Genomic DNA, 22,946 nt, shown 5'->3' with positions numbered 1-22,946 from the left:
GCCCCCTATTTGTTTTGAGTATGGAGCTGACAGGTGGTGATTCTTACATATTGCACCTTTAAGTTATACAATGTTAATAACTAAGACCCCCTATACATCTGAACAGAGGGGTGCTCTTGAACGCACAAAGAAAACTTCAAACAAATGAAATAAAAACGAAGATAAATATTGTACATTTAATAGCTGGTAATGAAATGTTTAATAAATCACAAGGTAATCATCCTTAGTGATCCTCTGCTGCCCCCTTGTGGCCACTCTCCTCTGCTACCTCCCCCTCCAAACGGAACTAAAGTGGTTTCGTCCATTCATGAATTCAACATGGAGGCGCTGGTGCAGTGAACATCATTGTTGTGAAATGTTGAATCAAGTCCACGGGAGTCGATAAAATCATTGACAGACTGGTGTGGATGGATTCATGAACGGAACCGCGCGGAAACCGAACCTGACGCCTGACTGAACCCTCCGAGCGGCTGACGGGACGCGGTTTGATGCTAATGTCCGACGCATGAATTAGCACTTGTGTCCGAGCTGCTGGTGTTGAAGGGGCCAGTGTGACAAGTCGGTGATGACACAGATGGAGCCCGGACAGATCACCGGGGTGTACGGGGAGGTCAGCACCCTCCCTGCGCCTCTTTCCGCCCACGTGACTGAGGAGCAGCTCCCAGAGCTCCGCATCTTCACTGTGGCCGCAGGTGACCGTCCATTTGTAGTCAAGAAGCTAAAACTGTGGCACTTAGAGGAAACATATGCTCATTTTCAGGTTCATAAAGTATTCTGGGTTACTGCTAGAATAGGTTTACATGCTATCGTTCTCAAAAAACACATTATTTTTCTCATACTGTCCAGTGCTGCATCACTTTATTCCCCCTCTGTATGAGACTCTCTGTTTTAGCTCCTGTCTCTTTAAGACCCAGTCTGCTCTGATTGGTCAGCTCACACATGCCTGACCCAGCACTGCTCACCATGTCTCCTGTCAGCTCCGTCATGTTTTCAGCTCCCAATGAGCTTCACTTCTACCAGGAATATAGCCATAAATTATGCAAATGCCTGACATGGTGATGAAGTTTGACATCGAAGTTGCGGAATTAAAGGCGGAGCTACTGACAGCATTTCAGGAGCTTCAGGAGCAGTGTTTGCTGTGGGAGAGAGGCGCTCCTGTTGCCACAGATATGTGCTTTTGACTTGCAAGTTCTTCACATGCACAAGAACCTATATGACACACTGAAAGAAAGGAAAAAACTGATAAAGCACACTAGGGCTCCTTTAAAGTTGAATGCCAGTTTGCCCAACACAGCTCATGTAGGGAAAGCTGACAATTTGGGCTGATGACGGCACAAGAAGAGAAAAACTCATAATGTCTAAAATGGAAATAGTTCATCATCTGGGGATGATGAATGTATGAATATGAAAGCTTTATGGACATAATTTCCATTTGTGAATGTCCATTCAAATGACCATGTGAGGCTCTGATGTGAAAGTGAAGAGCTTTAATAACAGTTTGGACATTCATCCAGATATCTTGCTCTCTTATAATCGTGTTAACCTGAATCAGCTAGTGAATAATGCAAACAATTAAAGGCCATCATGAGAAAAAAAACAAACACTTCCTCTGACTTTCAGCTTTTCTTTGGCTTCCGTGACCTGCAGCTCTGGGACTGACACCAGTGATCTTGTCTTCAGGGTTTAAAAAGGTTTACAGAGTAAACCCATCTGTTTGTCTGGGAGAGTACCATCCAACCTGACCGCTGTTTATTGGATAATGTGCAGTACATTGGATTGGGGGGTTGAAGGAGGGACATGCAGGTCATCCAAACAAAGCACCTGTTTTAATGGCCTCAACATAACACGAACAACACAATAAATGTTCAAATCAACCAGTGTAATGATCATTTATACCAGGATGCTTGCATTTTCTGGCTAAGAAGTTTCCTCTCTAAGTTTGTATCGCATAGATTTGGATTATTAGAATAATCAAGCGTCCCTTTATTTAACCCAACTTTGTAAAACGTCTCATTGTGTCCACATCCAGAGTTGAGTCAGAGCGACCCGGTCCGAGGCTCCAGAATTCGCTACTCGCAGCAGTGGACTCTGATCGTAGACAGCAATGACCGCAAGAGCATCAAGACTGTCCTCCCGCCAGGACCCTGTGTCCCTGTGTCTGGAGAGTGAGTACACTCAAATATACATTCACAAAATACTCACTCATATTTCACTGAGAGCTTGATATTGAATTGATTGAATGCTCGGACCATGTTGCTGCTGCCTGAATGTGAGATCTGAGCAGCATACGATATGAACATTTGGTCATATATTTGGCATTGCTGACCAAAGGGCTGACATACTTCCGCATACACTGTTTTTATCCACATTTACATTTGTTTATCCAGACCAACTGGAATCTAAAACAATTTCCCAAATATTGTAGCAGCAGTTGTATCGTTTAATCTTTAACCAGAGAGGCAGTGGAACATTGATTTTCAGCTTGCTGTTCATTTTTCTTTAATCAACAGAATTCATTTCTCTTGTGCTCTTCAGATTACTGACCGGACTCTCTCCCGTCCGAGGCCGGAGGGCTGTTGTCAGGGAAACAGGAGGCCATCAGCTCCTCGAGGTGAGGAAATTAGACGGAAATATCCTCTGTAAAGTCCATGTTTGAGCATTTTGACAGACTGTTGTTGTTTATGGATGTTGCTGTTCAGATATGGGACCCCCAGGGCCTCAGGAAAAGCCTCAACCTGACTGCTCTCAACAGACACGGCAGAGTGTACGATGACGGTAAGACACACGTTTCAGGTTTGTCTTATTTCAGCAAGCTCAGCATCACTAACCAAGTCACATCAACCTATATGATATTTTCCACATTTGAGAAGTATGACTTATTGTGCGTCTGTATTGTTGTGTGTTCATGTGCCTATATATACTTTTTACTGTGTGTGTGTGTGTGTGTGTGTGTGTGTGTGTTTCCAGCTCAGTTTGGCTGTCTGTCCTGGTCGGAGTGTGAGAACAAACTGCTGTATGTAGCTGAGAAGAGCAAGAACACATCAGCAGAAACACATGATGGGAAATCTGCATGTTTGAAGGTATTACACACACACACACACACACACACACATACACAAACAAAACAAAAGATGACATCCAATCATGTCATTAACTATACAGCGTTGCATGTTTTTGTCTTTTATTTTGCTTGTGTGTGTAATTGTGCTCCAATAGGACCGGAGTGTGTACAGTGAAGACTGGGGCGAGGGTCTGACCCATAAGAGCGCTCCGGTGCTTTGTGCGGTGAATCTGCAGATCGGCTTTGTCAGCGTGCTGCAGGGCGTCCCGCCTGATGTCTCACCTGGACAGGTGAGGACAGATGAGGACAGACAGACTTTCAGCTCCCTCACCTGACTCTGCAGGCTTTAGTTGTTTTTGGACTGTTAATTTATGGAGGTCAAGTGTGAAATCAGTATCCCAGTGTGTCTTTGTGCTGGAGTATAAATTCCAGTGCAGATTTACTGGCATCTGTAATAATACCGATACAAACAATAGGATTTCCTCTGCACTTTTTACACATGGATAGGTTTTTTCTGTAATTATCAATCGGTGTGTGTGTGTGTGTGTGTGTGTGTGTGTGTGTGTGTGTTTTTGTCCTCCAGGCTCTGTGGGCTCCCGGCAGTCAGTCTGTGTTTTTTGTCGGTTGGTACCACGAACCGTTCAGACTCGGACTGAAGTTCTGCTCCAACCGCAGGTGAGACAGCTGCTCTGTGTTCTCGTCACAAGCATTAGAATAAACAGAAATAATGTGAAGTGAGTTTTATTAACATTGCCGTAAAAATCATCCGTTAATTCGAGAAGTAATAAAAAGAAAACTATCAGAGAAAACACTGGCATATAACTTCTTCTAATTTTTCCTCTTTAGCAAACCCTTTAATCACTGTTGGTCTGTTGTAAACAAACAAACAAACAAACAAACAATGGACTTCTTGTTCTTGAAACCTATAGAAGCCCATTTCCTCCAAAAATTGATGAAAACCTAATTTCATAATTATCTAATTTTATGGTTTTTTTGTTTAATGGCAGTTTCCATGGTTTACTTTCCTTTTTATCCCATAATTATGACTTACCATGGGGATTTAAAACAAGTTTTGATCAATTATTTTCTTTAACTGGCCGAAATGGGCTTCCATATAAAACACATACTCTGTATAAAAGCACTATAAATGATCATTTACATAATCAATCAATTATCATTGTTATTTTAACAGTATGTTGGCGACACAGGAGGTTAACTCGTACCAAATTGAAACTGAAAAGGAAAATGGAAAACAGCGGCGATTGAGCAGAAAAAGCAGAAACGATGTTAAACCTTGTTTGTGTTTCCAGGCACCAAGTACAAAACATTTAGTTCACTGAATCATGTAAAAATAGTTTATTTGTACAGCAGGCCTCAGACTAAACAGTGGAAACTTCATTTTGTGTCTCTTTCTCCAAAAACTGTGTTTCAGGTCAGCGTTATTCAAGCTGGACCTGGACGGAAACTGTGGTGAGCACTTTGTCTTTGAGTCTTTGTTAATGAACCAAACTCACACACTCTGTCTGCTCGGCTCATCTGATCCCTGTACGTCCTCCTCCCTCATAACCAGAGTGTCTGTCTGGACACAACCTGTCTGTGTCCAGTCCCAGGCTGAGTCCAGACGGGTCCACGCTCATCTACCTGCAGGGTCGAGTGTTTGGTCCTCACAGCCAGTGCCTCAGTCTGCAGCAGGTAGCTACTCTGTGTGTGTGTGTCTGTGTGTGTTTATGCATGTGTGTCTGTGCTTTTATTAACCATCACTGTTGATCCTCCACAGCTGGACCTGAAGAGCGGGAAGACTTCCACACTGCTGGATGTTGTCAACAGAGCACAGCCTGGTAGGTCACATACTGTTAGCTTTTAGCCACACTAGCAATTTGGCTCAAGGGATAACAGTGCTGCTTGTTTTTGTTTTTTTAAAACACACATTCATGGTCCCTGGACGATGAGATCTACTAACTTCTCCTCTAGCACCATCCTGTGGTTGACATTAACAGTTTTGCGTGTACGGATGGGTTTTTGAACTTTGGTCCAGTGACATCATCAGGTCAAAATGATCCAACAGTCTGGCTTATGATCAAAGACTCAGCTGTACTTCGTGTTTAGTGCTTATAAGCAAATATTGTTATTTTCATTGTGAGCATGCATGTGTCTCTGTTTCAGGTGAGTTTGCAGGCGTGTATGAAGCGCTGCCATCCTGCTGCTGGTCTGCAGACAGTCAGAGAGTGGTGTTCAGCAGCGCCCGCAGGAACTGGAAGGTAACAACCACATATTTAAGAAGTAGTTTGACATTTAACATGTTTTGTTTTATTTGTGTGATCTGTACATAAGCTGAAATGTAAAGCCACAGCTTGTGTCCATCAGTGAGCTTTAGAAGCTCTCGTAGGCAGATTTTGTGAACTTGTAATAGAGCCAGGCTAGCTGTTTCCCTTCACTTCCAGTCTTTATGCTAAGCTAAGCTAAGCTAAGCTAATCAACTCCTGGCTCCAGCAACATGATTAATACACAGACATGAGAGTAACTGTTACCTACAAAGCAACGGTTTAAGTTTTTGTTTTTTTTCCTGTACACGCCATAACTGGCTCACTCTCTTCCTCTCTCTCAGGATCTGTTTATGGTCGACAGAAGATCAAACAAAGTTACGTCCCTCTCTGATAGTAAGAGTCCTTCCTCTCCTCTGCCGCCTCCTCCTCCTGCTCCTCCTCCTCCGCCGCCTCCTCCTCCTGCTCCTCCTCCTCCTCCGCCTCCTCCTCCTCCTCCTCTTCTGTCCTCATCTCCATCTCTTAGTTTCCCTCCGCCTCCCTCGCCCTGCTCCCATCCTCCCCTCTCTCCTCTGCTTCCGCCTCCTCCTTCTCCCTGTTGGCCTCCCCATTATCCCCTATCCCCTGCTTTCCATGCATTTCATTTTCCTCCTCCTCCTCCTCCTCCTGCTGCTGTTCCTCTGCCATCTCCTTTTTCTCCTGCTCCCCTTTCCCCTCTTCTTCCCCCTCCCCCTTCTCCTTTTACTCCACTTCCAGGTGTTCCCCTTTCTTCTTACTCTCACCTTCCTCCTCCATCTCCTCCTCCTCCACCTCCAGATCCTCTTCCTGATCCTCCTCTCCCCCCTCCCCCTCCTCCACCTCCTCCTCATCTTCATCATCAGGAGCACAAGAGAGAACAGGAAGGTATGGCAAGACCAACAGGATGTTGCCACCAGCATCCTATCGGCAAATTTCAAAATAAGAGGCAAAAGTTAAACAAACACCACAGGAGCACACACTGAATAAGTAAATAAGTTAAAATAAAAGTCAAATGCATTTAATAAATCACCACATTTGATCACATTTTTGTTGAGATTTGTATTTTAAGAAGTGGTCAGATGAAGGTTGTATTGCAAGAGCTGAATGTCGCAGTCAACAGAGCTTTAACTCTTTCCTTCATCGTGTCTTTCTCTCTCTTTACTCCTGCCTTTGTTTGTCTGTGCTCCCTCCTCTCCTCTGCAGGTCTCTCTGATGTTTCCAAACAATATGGCAGCTGGAAGCTGTTGACAGTGCAGAAAGACCTGATGGTCGTCTGCTGCTCCAGCCCCAACACACCTTCCACTCTGGTCAGACAGCACACACACACGCGCACACACACACACACACACGCATACACACACAAACACAAACACAAATGTGGTTGATAAAACAAACTCATCTTGTTTCACAATGCAGTAAACTGTATTTTAGCATAGCAGTCATAGTAATATGTGTTGTGTTTCTTATATCTGTGTGTGTGTGTGTGTGTGTGTGTGTGTGTGTGTTTGTGTGTGTGTGTGATTAGAGAGTGGGTTTCCTCCCCTCCGCAGGTGAGGACGTGACCTGGCAAACCCTGCAGCAGCCCATCACGACCTTTGACTTTCACTGGTCAGTTCTAGATGTTACACCTCCACCAGAGGAGGACAACACACACTACTGTGAGGATGAGTCACACACACACACACACCACTGCGTCAAAATTATGATAAATGTAAATTTGTGTGTGTCTCCTTTCATCAGCTGGTTTAGACTTCGGGGCCGTCCTGGTGAAACCACCTCGTCCCCTCCACGATGCCAAGACACCTCTGGTCGTCTTCATCCATGGTCTGCATTAACTTCACATATTTGACTGGTTGCTGTATTTCTGTTTACATGATGGAAACATATCGAAACATTTTACTTGATTGTCTTTATAATATGATTATATGTGTGGTTGTTTGCTCCCCCAGGTGGCCCCCACTCCCAGTTCTCAGCAGAGTGGAACAGCACCACAGCTGGACTGGTTAAACTTGGCTTAGCTGTGCTCATGGGTGAGACAGCTCAGTTTGTCAGCAGCTTCTCCACAGAATTAGTTTGACATGTTGGGTCATTTACTAATTTGCCTTCATAAATGAGAAGATTGACGCCACTGTTATGTCGGCACACTAAATATGAAGCTACAATCAGCAGCTGGCTAGCTTAGCTTTAGCATAGCGACTAGTTTCATTTTAGCACAAAAATATGAGAGACGTTTACTGTAAAAGTGGTCTGTCTTTTTCTTGTGTGAGGAAAAACTGTTCATATCATTTTATTTGGTGTAAACCAGAACAGAACTAAAAACAAATCCTGATAGATTCACATTATCAAAGACTTTTCCATTCCTCTTTCTTAGCTGTCTCTCCTCCTCTTTTTATTTTCTCTACCTAGTGAACTACAGAGGATCAACAGGGTTCGGCCAGGACAGCATTTTGTCTCTGATCGGTCGGATCGGGAGCCAGGATGTAAAAGATGTGCAGGTACTGACTGACACAGCGTCAGAGTAAAAAAAAAACAGGAGTTGTAATGATGAGGGAGGGAGGGAAAGGACGAATCGTAGGTAGAAGGCCGGCACGCTCGTGTCACCCTGCAGCTGAAAACGATTTGACCCGATTGTCTTTCCCCAGAGGGCCGTGCTCACTGCGCTGCGGACGGACATCACCCTTGATCCCAAACGCTTGGCCGTGGTTGGCGGCTCACACGGGGGCTTCCTTTCCTGTCACCTGGTTGGTCAGTACCCAGACTTCTACAGAGCGTGTGCGGCCAGGAACCCCGTCATTAATGCTGCCACTTTACTGGGCACCAGTGACATTGTGGACTGGTGAGACATGTGCACGTACACAACCTCTTATCCACAAACTGCAACACATCCCAACCACTTTAAAGTCAGAATCTTTCGTCCTCTCTCTCTGTCTGCAGGCGTTACAGCAGTGTGGGGCTTCATTATTCATATGACCAGATCCCTACTGCTGAGGCCCTGGCTACCATGTTGGAGAAGTCACCCATCACACATGCTGCTCAGGTCAGACAGAATTAAAATGTATTTAATATAATGTACAAATAACTTAACATATTCTTAGAAACAGACGTTATTTGTATTTGTCACTTTATGCAGCTGCCTCAATATCAAGGCTGGAAATCTAAAGTCTTACAAGCATCTTCTAGAGCCTGCAATGCTTTAGACCTCAAACTACGAAAATGTATGTCATTTTGCTGTTCTTAGAGCCTTATCAGTAGTCGCCTAAAAGTGTTTATGTTTTGCAGTTGGTAATAGAGAAAAAAACACTTAAGAGGACATTATAAAAAGTTTTTCCTTTAATTCCACGGCAATCTGAGAATTAGATGTGTGTATTTTGACCTGACTGTTGAGCTGAAATAAAAGGTGCAGTTTTGAAGAAGATATTCAAAGTCAGAATTTTAATATTTACAATATTGATGAGTGTTACGCCCCTGGTCTAGGGGAACCCAGGACATAACAGGATGTGTGTCTCCCCATTCTTTTCACTCCCAAGAAAGCCAGTGTCACTTATTTTTGCTTCAGAGGGAGAACAAGGTCAACACAACAAACAAAAGAATCTGTTTACTCTAACTTCCTGCTGCAAATCTAAAATATAAACAAAAGACAAAATCTTACCTAACTCTTAAATCAGTATAAACAGGAGAAAAAGGGTTATCAAAGAAAAAGGCTTCTCCCTCCTACTATGCTACAACACCGTCTGTCTATTTACAAAATTACAGATTGTACTGCAGCTGAGTTACTCACAACTGGTTTACATCACAAATAAAACACTAGTCAAACTAGACACTGGTCCATGTTGGAAGTGGAAGATTGGTGGAGAGGGAGATTGCAGTCAGCTGGCTGTTCCCATGTCAGCAATCAAGCTGAGCGAGCCAATCAGCAGGTCCAACCTGCTCTCAATCAGAAACACACACACACACACACACACTCAGAGAGAGACTGCTCACACACAACACTGAGGAGGAGAGACAGATCAGCAACAAATAAAAACACACTAATGACTCGGGGTCATAACAATGAGGTAATAATACAAACTCAGAAATATTTATTTTTCCATAACTGAATAAACAAGCTGTTCTCAGAGGAAAATAAGTATGTAAAACAGTATGAAATTGTGTTGTCCTTTAAGGGTAGTTTGTTTATTCAGTCGTGAAAATAAAGAGTTTGTTGAGGCATAAAAAAATCAGTCTCATCTGATTAAAGTTCTTCCCCAAAACTACATAGTGCACCTTTTAAAATGAAAAAGTTATTTTCATGGCAATCCAGACATCCGTTTTGTAGACATGAGACCTTGTCTTGGGTTAATCTCTTGTGTCAAGTTTAGTGACATTTTAGTGGCACTAGAGCAAAGGTCTAAAGAAAAAGTATTTTTTTTTATAAAGGAACTGTAGTTGTTCGTTGCATGTTTTTGTAAGGCGACAAGAACCTACAGAAACCTCATCAAAATCTGAAGAAACTGCCATGAAGCTAGTTTCTGTGTGTATTGTAGATCAAGGCTCCAGTGCTGCTGATGCTGGGGGGCAGAGACAGGCGAGTGTCTCCTCACCAGGGTCTGGAGCTCTACAAAGCACTGAAGAGCAGAGCTTCACCTGTCAGGTACAACAGAGCATACAGAGGGTTTCAATCAGTCGTGCTGTCCTCACCCTGAGTGTCATCGAGACTAATAATTGTGCGCCTGTTGTTCTGTTTGTCCCTCCAGATTGTTGTGGTTCCCAGATGACGGACATTCTCTGTCCAGAGTGGACACACTGGCCGACTGCTTCCTCAACACGGTGCTGTGGCTGCAGCAGCATCTCCAAACACACACACACCAAAAGGAGTTCTGCTGCTGAATTAGCTCACCATCACAGCAGCTGACAGACTTGAACACACCACTGCCTTTTAATAACAAAACAAAAAACATTCTGTATGTTACATTGTTTAACATTTTGTAAACCCATTTCTAAATCAAAGCATGTAATAAAGAAACTTTTACAAACCTGTAGTGATGTGTAGATTATGTTGTGTTTGATCACTCAGTTGCCTAATTGTATGCCTGTTGAGACTGTGTCACATATGCAGTTTTACACTTACAGTACAGTACATGTAATTAGCACACTGTCCAGCAGATGGCACACTCTGTCTATGTATAACAGTCTATAACAGTTTTCCTTTTCTCTCAACATCTAAAATATATAATTTAACATCATAAAACATATATACATGGATGCTTCGGTCTAAATGCACAAAATCCATTGCACATTAAAATAAGTTGTTTTTTTGGTCGTGCAAGTGCGACCTTGTTGGCCTGACTCGCCATCATCAGAGTCAAAGGGATCCAGAGCTCAAAGTGCTGCGTGAAACTTGAACAGTCACATTTCAAAATCTGACATCTGAGGCCTTGTAACCGCACGGACCCACTACAGAGCTGTAAATCACCCAAACCACACGAAACCTCATCTGGACTCTTAAATTGAGGCTGTTGACCACCTTCCTTGCTGTGCTGCCCAAACAAATAATCCGTTGTAACAAAGTTCAAACTTACAGACAGGATTCGACAGAGTGGTCTCTTCCTGACTGTCTGTTTCCCTCAGTTCTGGATTTTTTTGTCATGGTGATCATCTCTTGAGGAAAATATCTGGCTCTCTTGCTTACCAGATATTTACGTCTCCTCACCAGACGCTTGTTTTACATTGTCTTTCCTCCATCTGGCACTTGGCAGTTCAAATTGTGGGATTAGCATAACAGATTTTCTGTATCATTCAGCAAACCAACCCTGTCCACAAACACGCAGGATGTAATTTCTGCTGCTAGGGGGCTCTCAATCAAAACAAAAGACGTAAGTAGTGTGGGAGCATGGGCTTTCGTTGTTAAACAACCCCCATTCCTGATGAAAATCTAAGTGAATTGATCAGAAATGTTCAGTGACAAGGTAATGTTTTAAGGTTTTATTCACATTACGTCATCTAATTTGCCGACTTCTTTCCTCACTCTCTGATGCATCCTCTGATGTTTTCCCAGGGGTTAAAGCAACAGATGAACAAATGAACTGCACCGTTACCCTTTAATAAAATTACAGATTTTTTGGGTTTTGGACAATTTTGGCTGTTTCTTGCCGTATGCGGTTGCACAGGTTCCAAGAAGCCACCAGGGGGCACCATGCTGAAACAAAATTGTAATGTAGATGAAACTGATTGACTGAACCGGGCGTGTCTGATCGGATCAGGGGGCACGTCGTCGTGGTGACTCAGCACCAAGACGACCAGCATCCTGAAAAATTTGGGACAGTCCTGAACTACGATCTGTTCTCAAATCCCGAATTCTGTCCTGTTTGTCCCGAAAATGAGTCGTAATAATAAGAACAAGCTAAAACGAGAGCTATCTGTTTGTCTTGAGACTTGAAGGAAATAACACTGAGGAGACTGGACTCGGTTAAAACTGTTAAAACAAATAAAATAGATAAAAAGCATATGGGATCCCCCCGACACACATAACACTTTCACAAAATATCAGCCCCCAAACAACATTTCGCATAGGTCCCCCAAAAAGCTAGAATCAGCCCTGAACAAAGCTCCAGTCGTTTTTTGGCATTTTAATGCACAAATGTCACCTCTGTCTCTAAAAGAAAAGGGGCAACATGTGAAAACATCTGAGGCGTGGGACACTGATAAGAGGTGCAGTTTCTGAGGAAAGCGCTCCCAGTGTTTGTCAGTGCGTTGGTGGCTTTGTTGAGACTTCATAGCGACCTTCAACAGTCCCACCACTTTCATTTCCCAGACAACACAAGCGGCCATTCCTTCAACTGATACTGCTGACAAATGAATTTCACAGATGCAGATTTTCGAAGATTAAGTGCCTCAGATGATATTAGGTCGGGGTGGTTGATATGTTCCAGAAGTTTCCTCTCAGCAGTCTCACCCTGGTGTCCCAGACACAGCGGCGGTGTTAATTGTCCCCTCCACCAACACTTTTTCTCTGCGGCCTTGAATGCAGCTGCCGCCTGATGAAGTCACTGTAATGTGGGTGTTGGGTGAGGTCACCAATTTGAGAGATGGAGGGAGAAAAGGATGCAGATTGAGAGACTGCGTTGATGAGGAAGCGACAGATAAAGAAAAGCGGAGCGAGACAAAGGCGACTGGGTGCCTGATAGCGGGAGAAGTTCGGGGCGCCCCGCTGTGGTATTCTGGTGTGTGGGCCGGGACACAGAGATGAGGCATTGTTGAGAGCTGAAGACAGGGGAAAGACTCATGCTCATGCTGGGTGTATGTAGGAGGTAGGCAGACAAAGGGAGGGAAGAGTGCAAGTGTGCTTTCTGACGCTGGAGGACAAAGAGCCCTTTGGATGTGGTTTGTTCTGGTGCTTCCCCTCTCCAGCCGGCTGCAGAGAAAGAAGACAGAGAAAACACAGCACGGCAGAGAATGATGGAAAAAGCTGAGGAGAATAAAACAGGGGAGAGCCAGGTCGGGTTAAATTGTCCGGCAAACAGACATCAGTGAGTGAAGGCTTCATTCCCAAGGATGCATGAATTCACTCAGCAAATTTCATGGTAAATCTTCCCATTAGAAGACATTCTGGCTCGAGGACAGAGCCAGAGGGAAGCTCCTGGAACGTGCACATGGAAAGTGTTCAATCATCGCCATTAAATGTTCCAGGCACATTCATACTGCTCAATCTGCAAATTAAATTTTCATTTTCATTGTCATTGTTTCTCTTTCACACAAGTGGAAACTGAAATTCATCATCTGCTGCTATGTAGTGCTCTGTCTATAAAACATTTTCTTTTGGCAGTCTTGCGAGTACTTTAGATCAAACTGTGTTCTTCCATGAATTAAAGGAATATTAAGATTAAGAATATTATTCATATTAAGTGTTAAGAGTTAGATGAGAAGATTGATTCCAGTCTCATATATTTATGCTGAATGTGATGCTACAACCAGCAGGTGGTTAGCGTAGCTGAGCATAAATAATGGAAAAGAGCAAACAGCTAGTGGGGCTGCGTCCCAAGATACCAAAAGTAAAATCAGACAGGTTGAAACAATATTGTATTTCTTTTTACATGGTTTTATATAAAATAACAATTTCTGTTGTGTGCAATAACTTCCTGGATTGTCCGTTTGCTTGGCAACCACACGCTGAGGACAAAACTTTTGGAAGGTGCTGTTAGGTGGATTCTGTTACCTTTGAGCAAAGACAGGTTGGTTTCAAGGCTTTATCCTAAACTCAGCTAACCCGTTGCTAGCTAAAGCTTCATATTGACCGTATACGCATGAGAGTGGTATTGATCTTCTCTTCGCAAGAAATTGAATAAGCTATATTTCCCACATACTGTGTGAAAAAAGCATATGCACTGGAATATATAGCTAGTGGCTAGTTTGGCAAGTAAGAAAATACTTTAACACAGCTGCTCTATTGTTGTAAGCGGTGTTGGCTCAGGTGTGTGAAAGCTGACCAATCAGAGCAGACTGGGTATTTGGGGCTGCTGCACTTGACAGTATGAGTTTTTGGAGAACTAAAGCATGTAAATCTATTCTAGAAGTAACCCAACATGAAATTATGAACCTGAAAATGAGCATAATATGTCTCCTTTAATATGAATAATTATAGTGTTGGTTGAATTTGAGTAAGAAGTGATGGGTCCTAGCTAAGGTCTAATATTAGACGCACCTGTTAGTGCTTGAGGACTTAAACCCACAGAAGACAAGGCCTGGCTGTAATCGTTGACTGAGCTTTACTCCTCTGTGTGTTGACTCGCTACAGGAAATGGGCCTTGAGTTACGGGGTTGAGAAAGTAATGTACTGTACTGGTGGAATCCACTGTGCTTTAAAGTCCAAAGAATAAAATGACTGGAATGGGCTGAAATTGGGTTTGGATGGGCTGTGAGGGCGTATGACTCACTTTAAGCTGTAAATGGCTGTTCAAACTTCCATTTCCTGCTTGACAAATGTAAAAACTGGTTTTACAAGGTAAATAAATCAAATCCTCCACCATAAAGTTCCAACATCTGCACACTTGGTAATGGCAACTTCCCCTCTTCTCATCCAAAGACTCCAACCATGTCCTTCACCTGTGGATAGTGGGCGTGTGCCAAGATGTTACATCTCTACATGTGTGTAGAGTGTGTGTTTTTGAAAAGAGGCCGTCGGCAAAAGGATTCTTTTACAGTCTGACCTCACACGATTCATTAAATCGTGGCCTTTAGCTTCTCGTTCCTCGTTACATTTTCCCTTTGTCCCCCTCCTCTGAACCTCCATCCTCGTTATTTTCTTTGTCTTCCTGTTTTCACCATGAAACAGCATTTGTGTGTGTACACAGCGCTCATTCACAAGCCTGTGAACACAGGCCTTAACAGGGGAAGCAGCATTTTTACCATCTCCCTTTTGATTCACCCTTTGACTGTTAAAAGTTGTTTGAACAGCGAGGGCCCCGTTCAGGAAAGGACGGGACGTTCCTTTATGTCATCGCTACGTGTGCTGTGACCTTTCACTTTTTTTTCTTCTCATTCTTTCTCTCTGATCCGTTGATTCACCAGCCCTCTGTCTCTCTCACTACAACTATCTTTTCTTTTTTTGGTAAATCTGACGTTTGCTTTGTTAAATGCTGATGAGTCACAGCAGACCGGTGGTTTTGTCTCTGGATAGAAATGGTTTAACAATGCAGCTGCTTGGGACTGTGATGGTTTTGGGTTAGTCATCTATAACAGGTGGAGATATTGTCTATGTAGTGAGGGAGGTGGAGTGAGATGGTGGTTAGGAGGATGCTGTGAATGCTTTGTGTTTTCTTGCAGGTTCTCTAGAGGTGTGTGTTAGCTGATATGGACATTTTGGGCAAAACTGTAATATATTTTAAGTTCTTTTAAAATAGTAGTGACTGTTACAGCTGCTAACCTGTTTCCAGTGTGAATCAGCCAGTTTCATAAATTTGGAATAATCAAGTGTAATTGAATCTCCCTATGTGATCTGCTTTTCTTCAAACAAAGTGATTTATATTGGAAACAGGATGGAATAATTCACTGCAGGGCCAGAATTGTTCCCTTTTTTTAAAAGAAAACAAGGTTTTTTAGCAGTGGCGGACTCAAGATGTGTGCGGGGCAGGGGCCAAAAAAATAAAAAGGGCACCACATGGAGGGGGTGAAGAAAAGTGACTGGGATGTGAGATGATCGCTTATATGACAGAAGGTATCATTAAGTCCAGAGGGCAGTCACCATCCTGTAGTTATCAGAGGATGAGGCACCGAAGGATGCTATAGTTACTGTCACAGACAATTTCACTAGAACTACTCAGTTGGCCTCCATTATCAGGAATTAATGGACACTGTGCAGCAAATCAGAATTGAGAATTCACCCAGACTATGGTATAAACATACATAAAGTCCAGATTTCTATATTGTTTTCCTCTGTTTGAGGTTTGATAGGCTCTCTCCCCTTCACGTCCTCTTTTTGTCCCCTCTTCTACACTGTTGCAAAAGCACCTGAATGCAGAATTTTAATATTCTGGAGTATATTGCTCAAATATTAATGGTATTGGATGACAGTGAGCATAAATTCTCATTTTCTTTTGCCGATTTCCTTGAAATATGACTGGAATTAGTCAAAAAGCAGATGGATGGAAACCTGGCTTATTATAGAGAAAAATGACTTCAAATGGAGAATTTCTGCAGTAGTGAGTCCTTAAATTTAACCTGAACTGTTCATAAACCATGCTGAACAGCTAATATATATTAATCATTATTGTTTTCCATTGCATGTGCAGTAAATAAAGCACTTTAATGCTTTATTATCATGTCTGGAATATTAGTTATTGTACTATCTACTGGCTAAGTCCACAGTACCCAGCAGATCATGGGAATATTCCCTCCCTGCTCTTTTTAAAGTGTGGGAGCCATCTGAACTCCACACACACACGCACACGCACACGCACGCACGCACACACACACACACACACACACACACACACACACACACACACACACACACACACACACACACACACACACGTCTTTCATCTCTCCCCCTCCATCCATTTGGCTCGCCTTCATCCTCCCTTTGTCACATTTATCTATCTCCCTATTCCCATGCTAAGCTACTTTTGTAGCGCTGCCATGCAGGATAAAATGGGGGGAGACATTTCTTGGCTCCCGTTTACAGTTTAAGCTTTTAGCATGATTCTCTTATCCGGGGAACAACTTACACCAAAAGACGAACAAGACAGCTGCAGACCTCTTGCCCCAGTGGTACAGTGATATCTCTCGACCTCAGTGTTGTTGCTGTTGTTTGTTGTTGTTGTTGTTACCAGATGATGCAAGTGTAAGTGAGGTATTGTACAGAATATGTGATAATCGAAGGTAGATTTTTGTTTATATGAAACATTCCTTCACCTGAATTCGCTGATATGGGTGGTGAGAGCTCATGAGGGCCTTATCTAGTGTAAATGAAGAGATGAATGGAAGATTGAAGAGGTTAGGAACAGTTCAGAGAGTTATTGATAGGAGAATTAAAGGGGCACTTCACTAAACTGTCTAAAGTTTCAGAAAACAATTATTTCCGTGGGAATTATCTTCGCTTCAAGGACTGCAGATTTATTACAGCAAGCTTACAAACTGAAGGGTCAAAGTTTTGAAAGACATTGGTGTTTACCACGCAGAGAGGGTTTAATAAAAGATGCTATTGCATGGGGGGAATTGTAGTGTTTTTGTATCCTGATTCATACTAGGGACTAAAAGTCACAATATCTTTGTTTTTGTTGCACCAATGACCATTGAGCATTATGTTTTAATCTGTTTACCAACTTTGTAGAGGTCCTTTAAAGTAGTGCCTGCACAATATGAGCTTTAGTGTGTGCTGTGATGACATTTTTGTAAGGTATTCATGTTACCCAGTCACTTTTGAACCACATTGGCTCAGCAGATATCAAAATATTGTTACTAATAGTCCATAAGGCTATTTTCTAACTTCAGATCTGGCAAACCAGAGACCACTGTTCAAGATGCTGTTTCAATATTTGCAAGCTGGAAGCCGCTGGAGAGTTTTTAGATATCGGAACAATTTGCAGCCATTTTTGTAGCATCAGAACCAGGTAAGCCAAAACATGATCTTTACTAACCCTAACCAATGTGAAGTCGCTTCATAAAGAAAAGAAGTTTCTTTCAAAGCAATGATGGCAATGTTAACGGGGACAAACCCAATCGTATTAACATTAAGTTCAGTGAAAAGGAATTTTTTTATGCAATGACAATGAATCAAAGCTTTAACGGCTGTTTCATTTCAGGTGCCAAGTCACATTAAAATGTATCAAATCTTTATTAAATGTGATGATTTGAGCAGTTAAACACTTTCTCATTTTTGAAGCTGTCCACTGCCCGTCATCCATCAGCCTGTTGCGTTGCAGCTGTAGCTCCTCTGATAACAAATATGGCCTGTGACTACTAGACTACTGCCATGATTCTGCTGTCAGCCAATAACGTTCACATCTCCAAAAAGTCAATGTCAGGACTCAGGAATGACAGGAATTCAGAAAAACAGCCGTGAGTGTTTTTCATGGCTCCTGCAGTTATTGAGACTCCCTCCGCACTGAAAGGATCGTTCAAACTTTAAAAATATAAAAGCAAATAAAAAATTATTAATTTTTTACTTTGCGAACATGCCTGTTATCACCTCAACCATCAAGAGATGCAACAACTCACACTAAGATAATTCTTTACATCTCTGAATCATGTATGAACTTGTGTTTTCTGACAACTATTTTTCACTTTCAAGCTTCTTAATAAAAAAGTTGCCACCTCGTCACGTCACTCAAACTTCCATGTACTCTTTTAGACTCAAGCTCGTCTCAGTGAAGTCTAACACGACCCTGCCGAGTTCAAATATCACAACACCTGAAACTTGAGGAAAATAACACTAAACTCTGAGTTCACTGAGTCTGTTCACGTTTGAGTGACGGGGAAGCTGCAAAGTCAGCTGGTTCAGACCCTCTGATGTTGGTGTCAGATCTTCAGACGTAGAAAACTGTCACCTTGTCTAAACAATTTAAACACCTATAAACCTCTCTGACACTGTAGTATCTCCCAGTGTTACGACGTCTCTTTATGAGCACCAACAGAAAGCATTCACTTCAGGTACATAACACAGATAGTTATGTGTTTACTCTGCTTTGTAAGTCTGATGTACACTGCTTCAGTGTCTCAACACGTATTTGTCCTTTCTTAAACTCACACTGGCCATCTGTTAGAACTACTGCAAGCTAATAAACACGTCCTCAAACACTCATAAAAATACTTCCCTGCAGATGTGGAGATGAAGCTGCACTGTATTGTTAAGTTTAAACGTCTCACATGATGCACTTTGTCGACTGCTTTCCTTCTTCAGACTGGGTTACTTTTTAATCTATCAAGTGGTTGAAGGAATTTTCTAAAGACTATTCTGCACAGTTTTACCTGAGGAAGTCCTGTAGACTGAATATTATCCATTAGCCCGGCATTTTGTCAGATAAATTTAGAAAGTGTATTTACTTACGCTTGCCTTTTTATGTCGCAGCTGTTTTGTCGCTTCTTTGTTGTTGTTATTTTGTTTTCTAACTTTTAGTGGGATTGTAGACAGATTTAGTCCATAAATGGGTAACTGCAACATTACCAGCAGACATAATACTGTAATTAAAGATGCTGCTTAGGTTTGCAGCAAGTTATGGAGATGCTTAACTTAATGAACTTCGAAGGACATTTTGGGCAGGACAACATTTTACCAATAGGCACCGTGCAGTTTATGGTTCTGCAGATCTAAGACAATGTCAACTGAGTGAATGTTTTTTTAAAATAAACTGCACAAAAAATATGTTTTTGTACAGTTTTGTAAATTCTCCTCTCAGAACACACAGCAAAAACTCAACGCCAATCACATGAATATTACACTCAATAAACCAGGCTCACAGTTCTCAGTTTGTTTGTTGACTTTATCTCACAACCTCAATAGAAGGGTTAAAGGCAGAAGGGGCTTCCCCTGTAAAATGTGACCAAGCACTTATAACCTTGTCTCTTTTCACACAAATCATTTCAGGTATTCTCTCTCTGTCCTTTTAAATCATTCTTATGTCAGCAGGTAACAGCCTCATCGTTTAAGCTCTTGCCCAGTGAACATCTGTAAAGCATGCTGGGACTCACCGGAGGTTAAAAACAAACATCTTCCTACAGGTCTCTGTGTTACATAAGAGAAAATGTAACTCTGGCTCTCTTCTCATTGTAATATAGAACCTAAGAAAAACTGTTAATTTTAATAATAAAAATAGAAAGTCTACAGAACTTACTGAACATTAGTATGACCAGCTCAGTGGATTTTGCTCAGGCAGTGGTTATGTTTTCGATTAGTTGTGGTGGTTGTTGCTGTGTTTTGTTCAACTTTTCACATGTATATAAAAAAAACGTATAAAGTTTGAGATTATAATAATAGAGTAGAATAATGTGTATTCAGTTAAAAATGACAAATCAGGGGAATTAGTGTGAAAATCACAGAAATCAGATCGCTGCTGTTAAAAATCACAGTATCCAACAATTTAATGTAAAAAACCCCAGTAACCAAATAATATATTGTAAAAATACAGTAACCATGCTGTACTGTAGTTAAAACACTATTACCATAAACACAAAATACAGTACTTAGAGATTACTGTATTTTATTTTTCGATTACATGATTGTGACTGTAAATAAAAACACAGTACTGTTCTTCTACGGTAAGTTACTTGTCAATGGCTGACATGTTAATAACTGTGAATTTTCTTATATAGTTTCTTACAGTGTTAAGAGGTGGGACCTCTCCTCTCTCTGAGATTTAGATCATGCACAGTGTACATACTCATCACTATACAATGCTGAGAGCCGTTAAATTCTGTCGTACTGTAAGTACAGTTAAATAATGCCTTTTTGTCATCATGCTCATCATGATGGATACTGCCATACTGCCACAGTGAATGCAGTCGTGATGAACAACGGTATTTCTCAGCAGCACAACGGGTCCTGTATACAGAAGGCATTGCTGGAATCCAGTGACAGCCTGAACAATTTAGATCAGAAAAAAATACTGTATAAGTGAAACAGTAGTTGCCTTTGACTTGCAGGATTAACCTGGTTGCCTAATTTTGTTGCGCAATTTTCAATCCAAAATACATTCAGTTACACTGCAGAGTGTCGCTTATTCTCTTTGAGTTAATCCACATGCTTTTAGCCTGGCTGAGTAGATGCAGAACACTTTTAATTCCAGCACGCTGCAGTTTTATTTAATATATCAAAACCTTCATTAAGCACATTTTTTGGGGCTTTTTTGCCATTTGTGCAGGTTTTTTTCATGAGCTTTTTGTTTGTTTCAGCATTTTTGTAAGCATGCCTGCATGTCTGTCTACACATGCATGCAGTGTGTGTGTGTCTCTGTGTGTGTGTCTGTGTGTGTATCAATAATCTATGCTGTGGAGCGTTTTGTAATATGCGTGATGCATAATTCATTGATAAGAGATGGGATGCTCTTTCATTAGTCAAACCAAAAGGGATGCTGCCCTGGACACACCTATCATTACACTGCTCAGTGATTCATACTGTGTGTGCATGTGTGTGTTCATTTATGTTTACCATTTTAAGTACATGATGAATATAATTTTGTCTTTAACTATGCAACATATGTAAGAAGTACAACATAAATGAATTTTAGTTCTGTGTTTGTTTAGTAGATACTTAAAATGGTGTCAAGGTTTTCATCTTATGGTGATGCCAATAAGAAGATTATCTTATATTTCATATACAGTAAGATTAGTGCTTTCCTTAGAGAGCATCTGGACACAGGGATTTAAAGTCCCGACACACATTGCTGAATGTAGACAGTAACCATGAATTGGGCGCCATTTGCATAGTGTAACATGGTGAAAGTAAAAAGATCTGCCACTGGAACAAGTGAAAATGTCTAAAATAAAGTCCCTATATCTCACCGAAACATTGCTTTCTATGTGATTGTGTCTTATAGTAGGTGTAATGAGAAATACAAATGACAAATAATGAATATTGTTTTTTTATATACATATTTTTAAAATATATGTTAAACATTGTTTAATATAAGCAGTTGAAATTTGTGGCCCCTCTATCTGCGCCCCCTAGTGGCAGGGAGGCCCTGGGCATGTGCCCAGATCCAGTCCATCGTACGCCTTCTTTTGTTACTACGCTACATTCAGAAATGAGGCCCCCGGATGTGTTGGGATGTTGTTCACTTTATAATCCTAGTAATTTATACTTTGATAATCTCAGTAAATGTATGTGTTCATGATGGCTGGTCAGTTAATGATAGTTTCTCTGCATTTGAAACAAGCAACTTAACAAAAGCACCAATAGATGTTCAGACATGTTTGCTTGATTTTAAATGTGCAGAGTTACAGATTTCAGGTTTGAGCTGGAATTTTTGATACTATCGCTCTGTTTCTTCGATTTTTCCTTCTCTTTTTTTCTCTCCCCTTCTACCCTAATACTCCCATTGTTTGGTCTGTCTGGGGATTAACCTGCTATTGGCTGCTGAAGTCCATAACACTTTATCCATCAGTGGAGTGTTTGCCAACGGCTTCTGCTCCTTATTGGGGGAGCAGAGAGACAGAGAAAGAGCGAGGGGAGGGTTCAAATGTGTGTTTGCTCTCTCTTGCACTTGCGTATGTGCATGTGCATCTCAGTGTGTGTGTGTGTGTGTGTGTGTGTGTGTGTGTGTGCGCGTGTGTGTATATACCTTGGCTGGTGTATGTCGGCTCATGCAGGGTTGGTTTCAGACAGTGAGGGTGTGTGAGGACATTGTGTGTGTGTCTTTCATAAATGCAGGATTACCCCGTCGCCCCTTTCTGCACAAAGACAAACAGGCAGGGGCTGAGTTCCACTTAATGAAATGCACACACACACACACACACACACACACACACACACACACACACACTACTTTTATACAGTATGACTACAGTGTGTGTGCCATGTTTTTGGTCTTTCCTTGACCTTTCATTAAAAACTGTATAACTGTGCACTGACTGTGACTGTGGATATATTCTAGATTAGTGTATGTTGACCCTGAACAGTGTATGTGTGTGTGCATGTGTGTGTGTTCATCCCTCTGCACCTATGTTAAGATTCAGCAGGCAGCACATGTGCAGCAGTGATGTTTACATTCTGTCCGCTGTTCTAAAAGGGATGTGTGTGTGTGTGTGTGTGTGTGCGTTGCATAAATGTCCCTCCTCATGTTTATTCATCAGCTGCTCAAACTTCACCGCAGTGTTCATCTAACTCTCCGTACTTTGATCTCTGGATCACTCAAAGAGCTGAGTCAGGAGAAAAACTAAGGACACACACACACAAACACACACTGCTGGATACAGACGCTGAACATGGACACACTCGTTCGGTACAAATATACTGACGTACACAATGTACCGGCATTGTTGATACTTTTTAAATTCACACACACAGCCATGTTAAGGCACTGCAGGTACAAACACACTGATGTAATACAGTTCATACAAGACTTACACACACTAATAAACACTAATATTGATCATCTGTTTCTAATTAAAACACACATGACTCAACACTGTGCTAA

At 41.8% G+C, this 22,946-nt stretch overlaps 1 protein-coding gene across 2 annotated transcripts; it reads left to right on the top strand.

Moving 5' to 3' along the window:
• Positions 1 to 304: 304 nt before the first annotated feature.
• Positions 305 to 10,358, top strand: LOC311265752 (acylamino-acid-releasing enzyme). 2 transcript variants are annotated; one of them, XM_084367729.1, is made up of 22 exons: positions 305 to 692; positions 2,030 to 2,165; positions 2,536 to 2,611; positions 2,700 to 2,775; positions 2,968 to 3,080; positions 3,217 to 3,351; positions 3,645 to 3,736; positions 4,494 to 4,531; positions 4,632 to 4,753; positions 4,839 to 4,899; positions 5,225 to 5,319; positions 5,667 to 5,718; positions 6,139 to 6,225; positions 6,544 to 6,647; positions 6,866 to 6,998; positions 7,081 to 7,164; positions 7,290 to 7,370; positions 7,747 to 7,835; positions 7,983 to 8,176; positions 8,275 to 8,377; positions 9,864 to 9,970; positions 10,074 to 10,358. In XM_084367729.1, the coding sequence occupies exons 1-22, from the start codon at positions 566 to 568 to the stop codon at positions 10,204 to 10,206; spliced, it is 2,238 nt and encodes a 745-aa protein (XP_084223855.1). In that variant the 5' UTR covers positions 305 to 565; the 3' UTR covers positions 10,207 to 10,358. The 2 variants fall into 2 exon arrangements, with proteins under 2 accessions (XP_084223855.1, XP_084223856.1); XM_084367730.1 differs by lacking the exon at positions 6,139 to 6,225.
• Positions 10,359 to 22,946: the final 12,588 nt, after the last annotated feature.

This window comes from Pagrus pagrus (assembly GCF_965226575.1).
Source record: "Pagrus pagrus genome assembly, chromosome: 11".
Taxonomy (NCBI): Eukaryota; Metazoa; Chordata; class Actinopteri; order Spariformes; family Sparidae; genus Pagrus; species Pagrus pagrus.
Note: the sequence above shows the minus strand (reverse complement) of the source record. Positions and strands in the feature narration are given on the sequence as shown.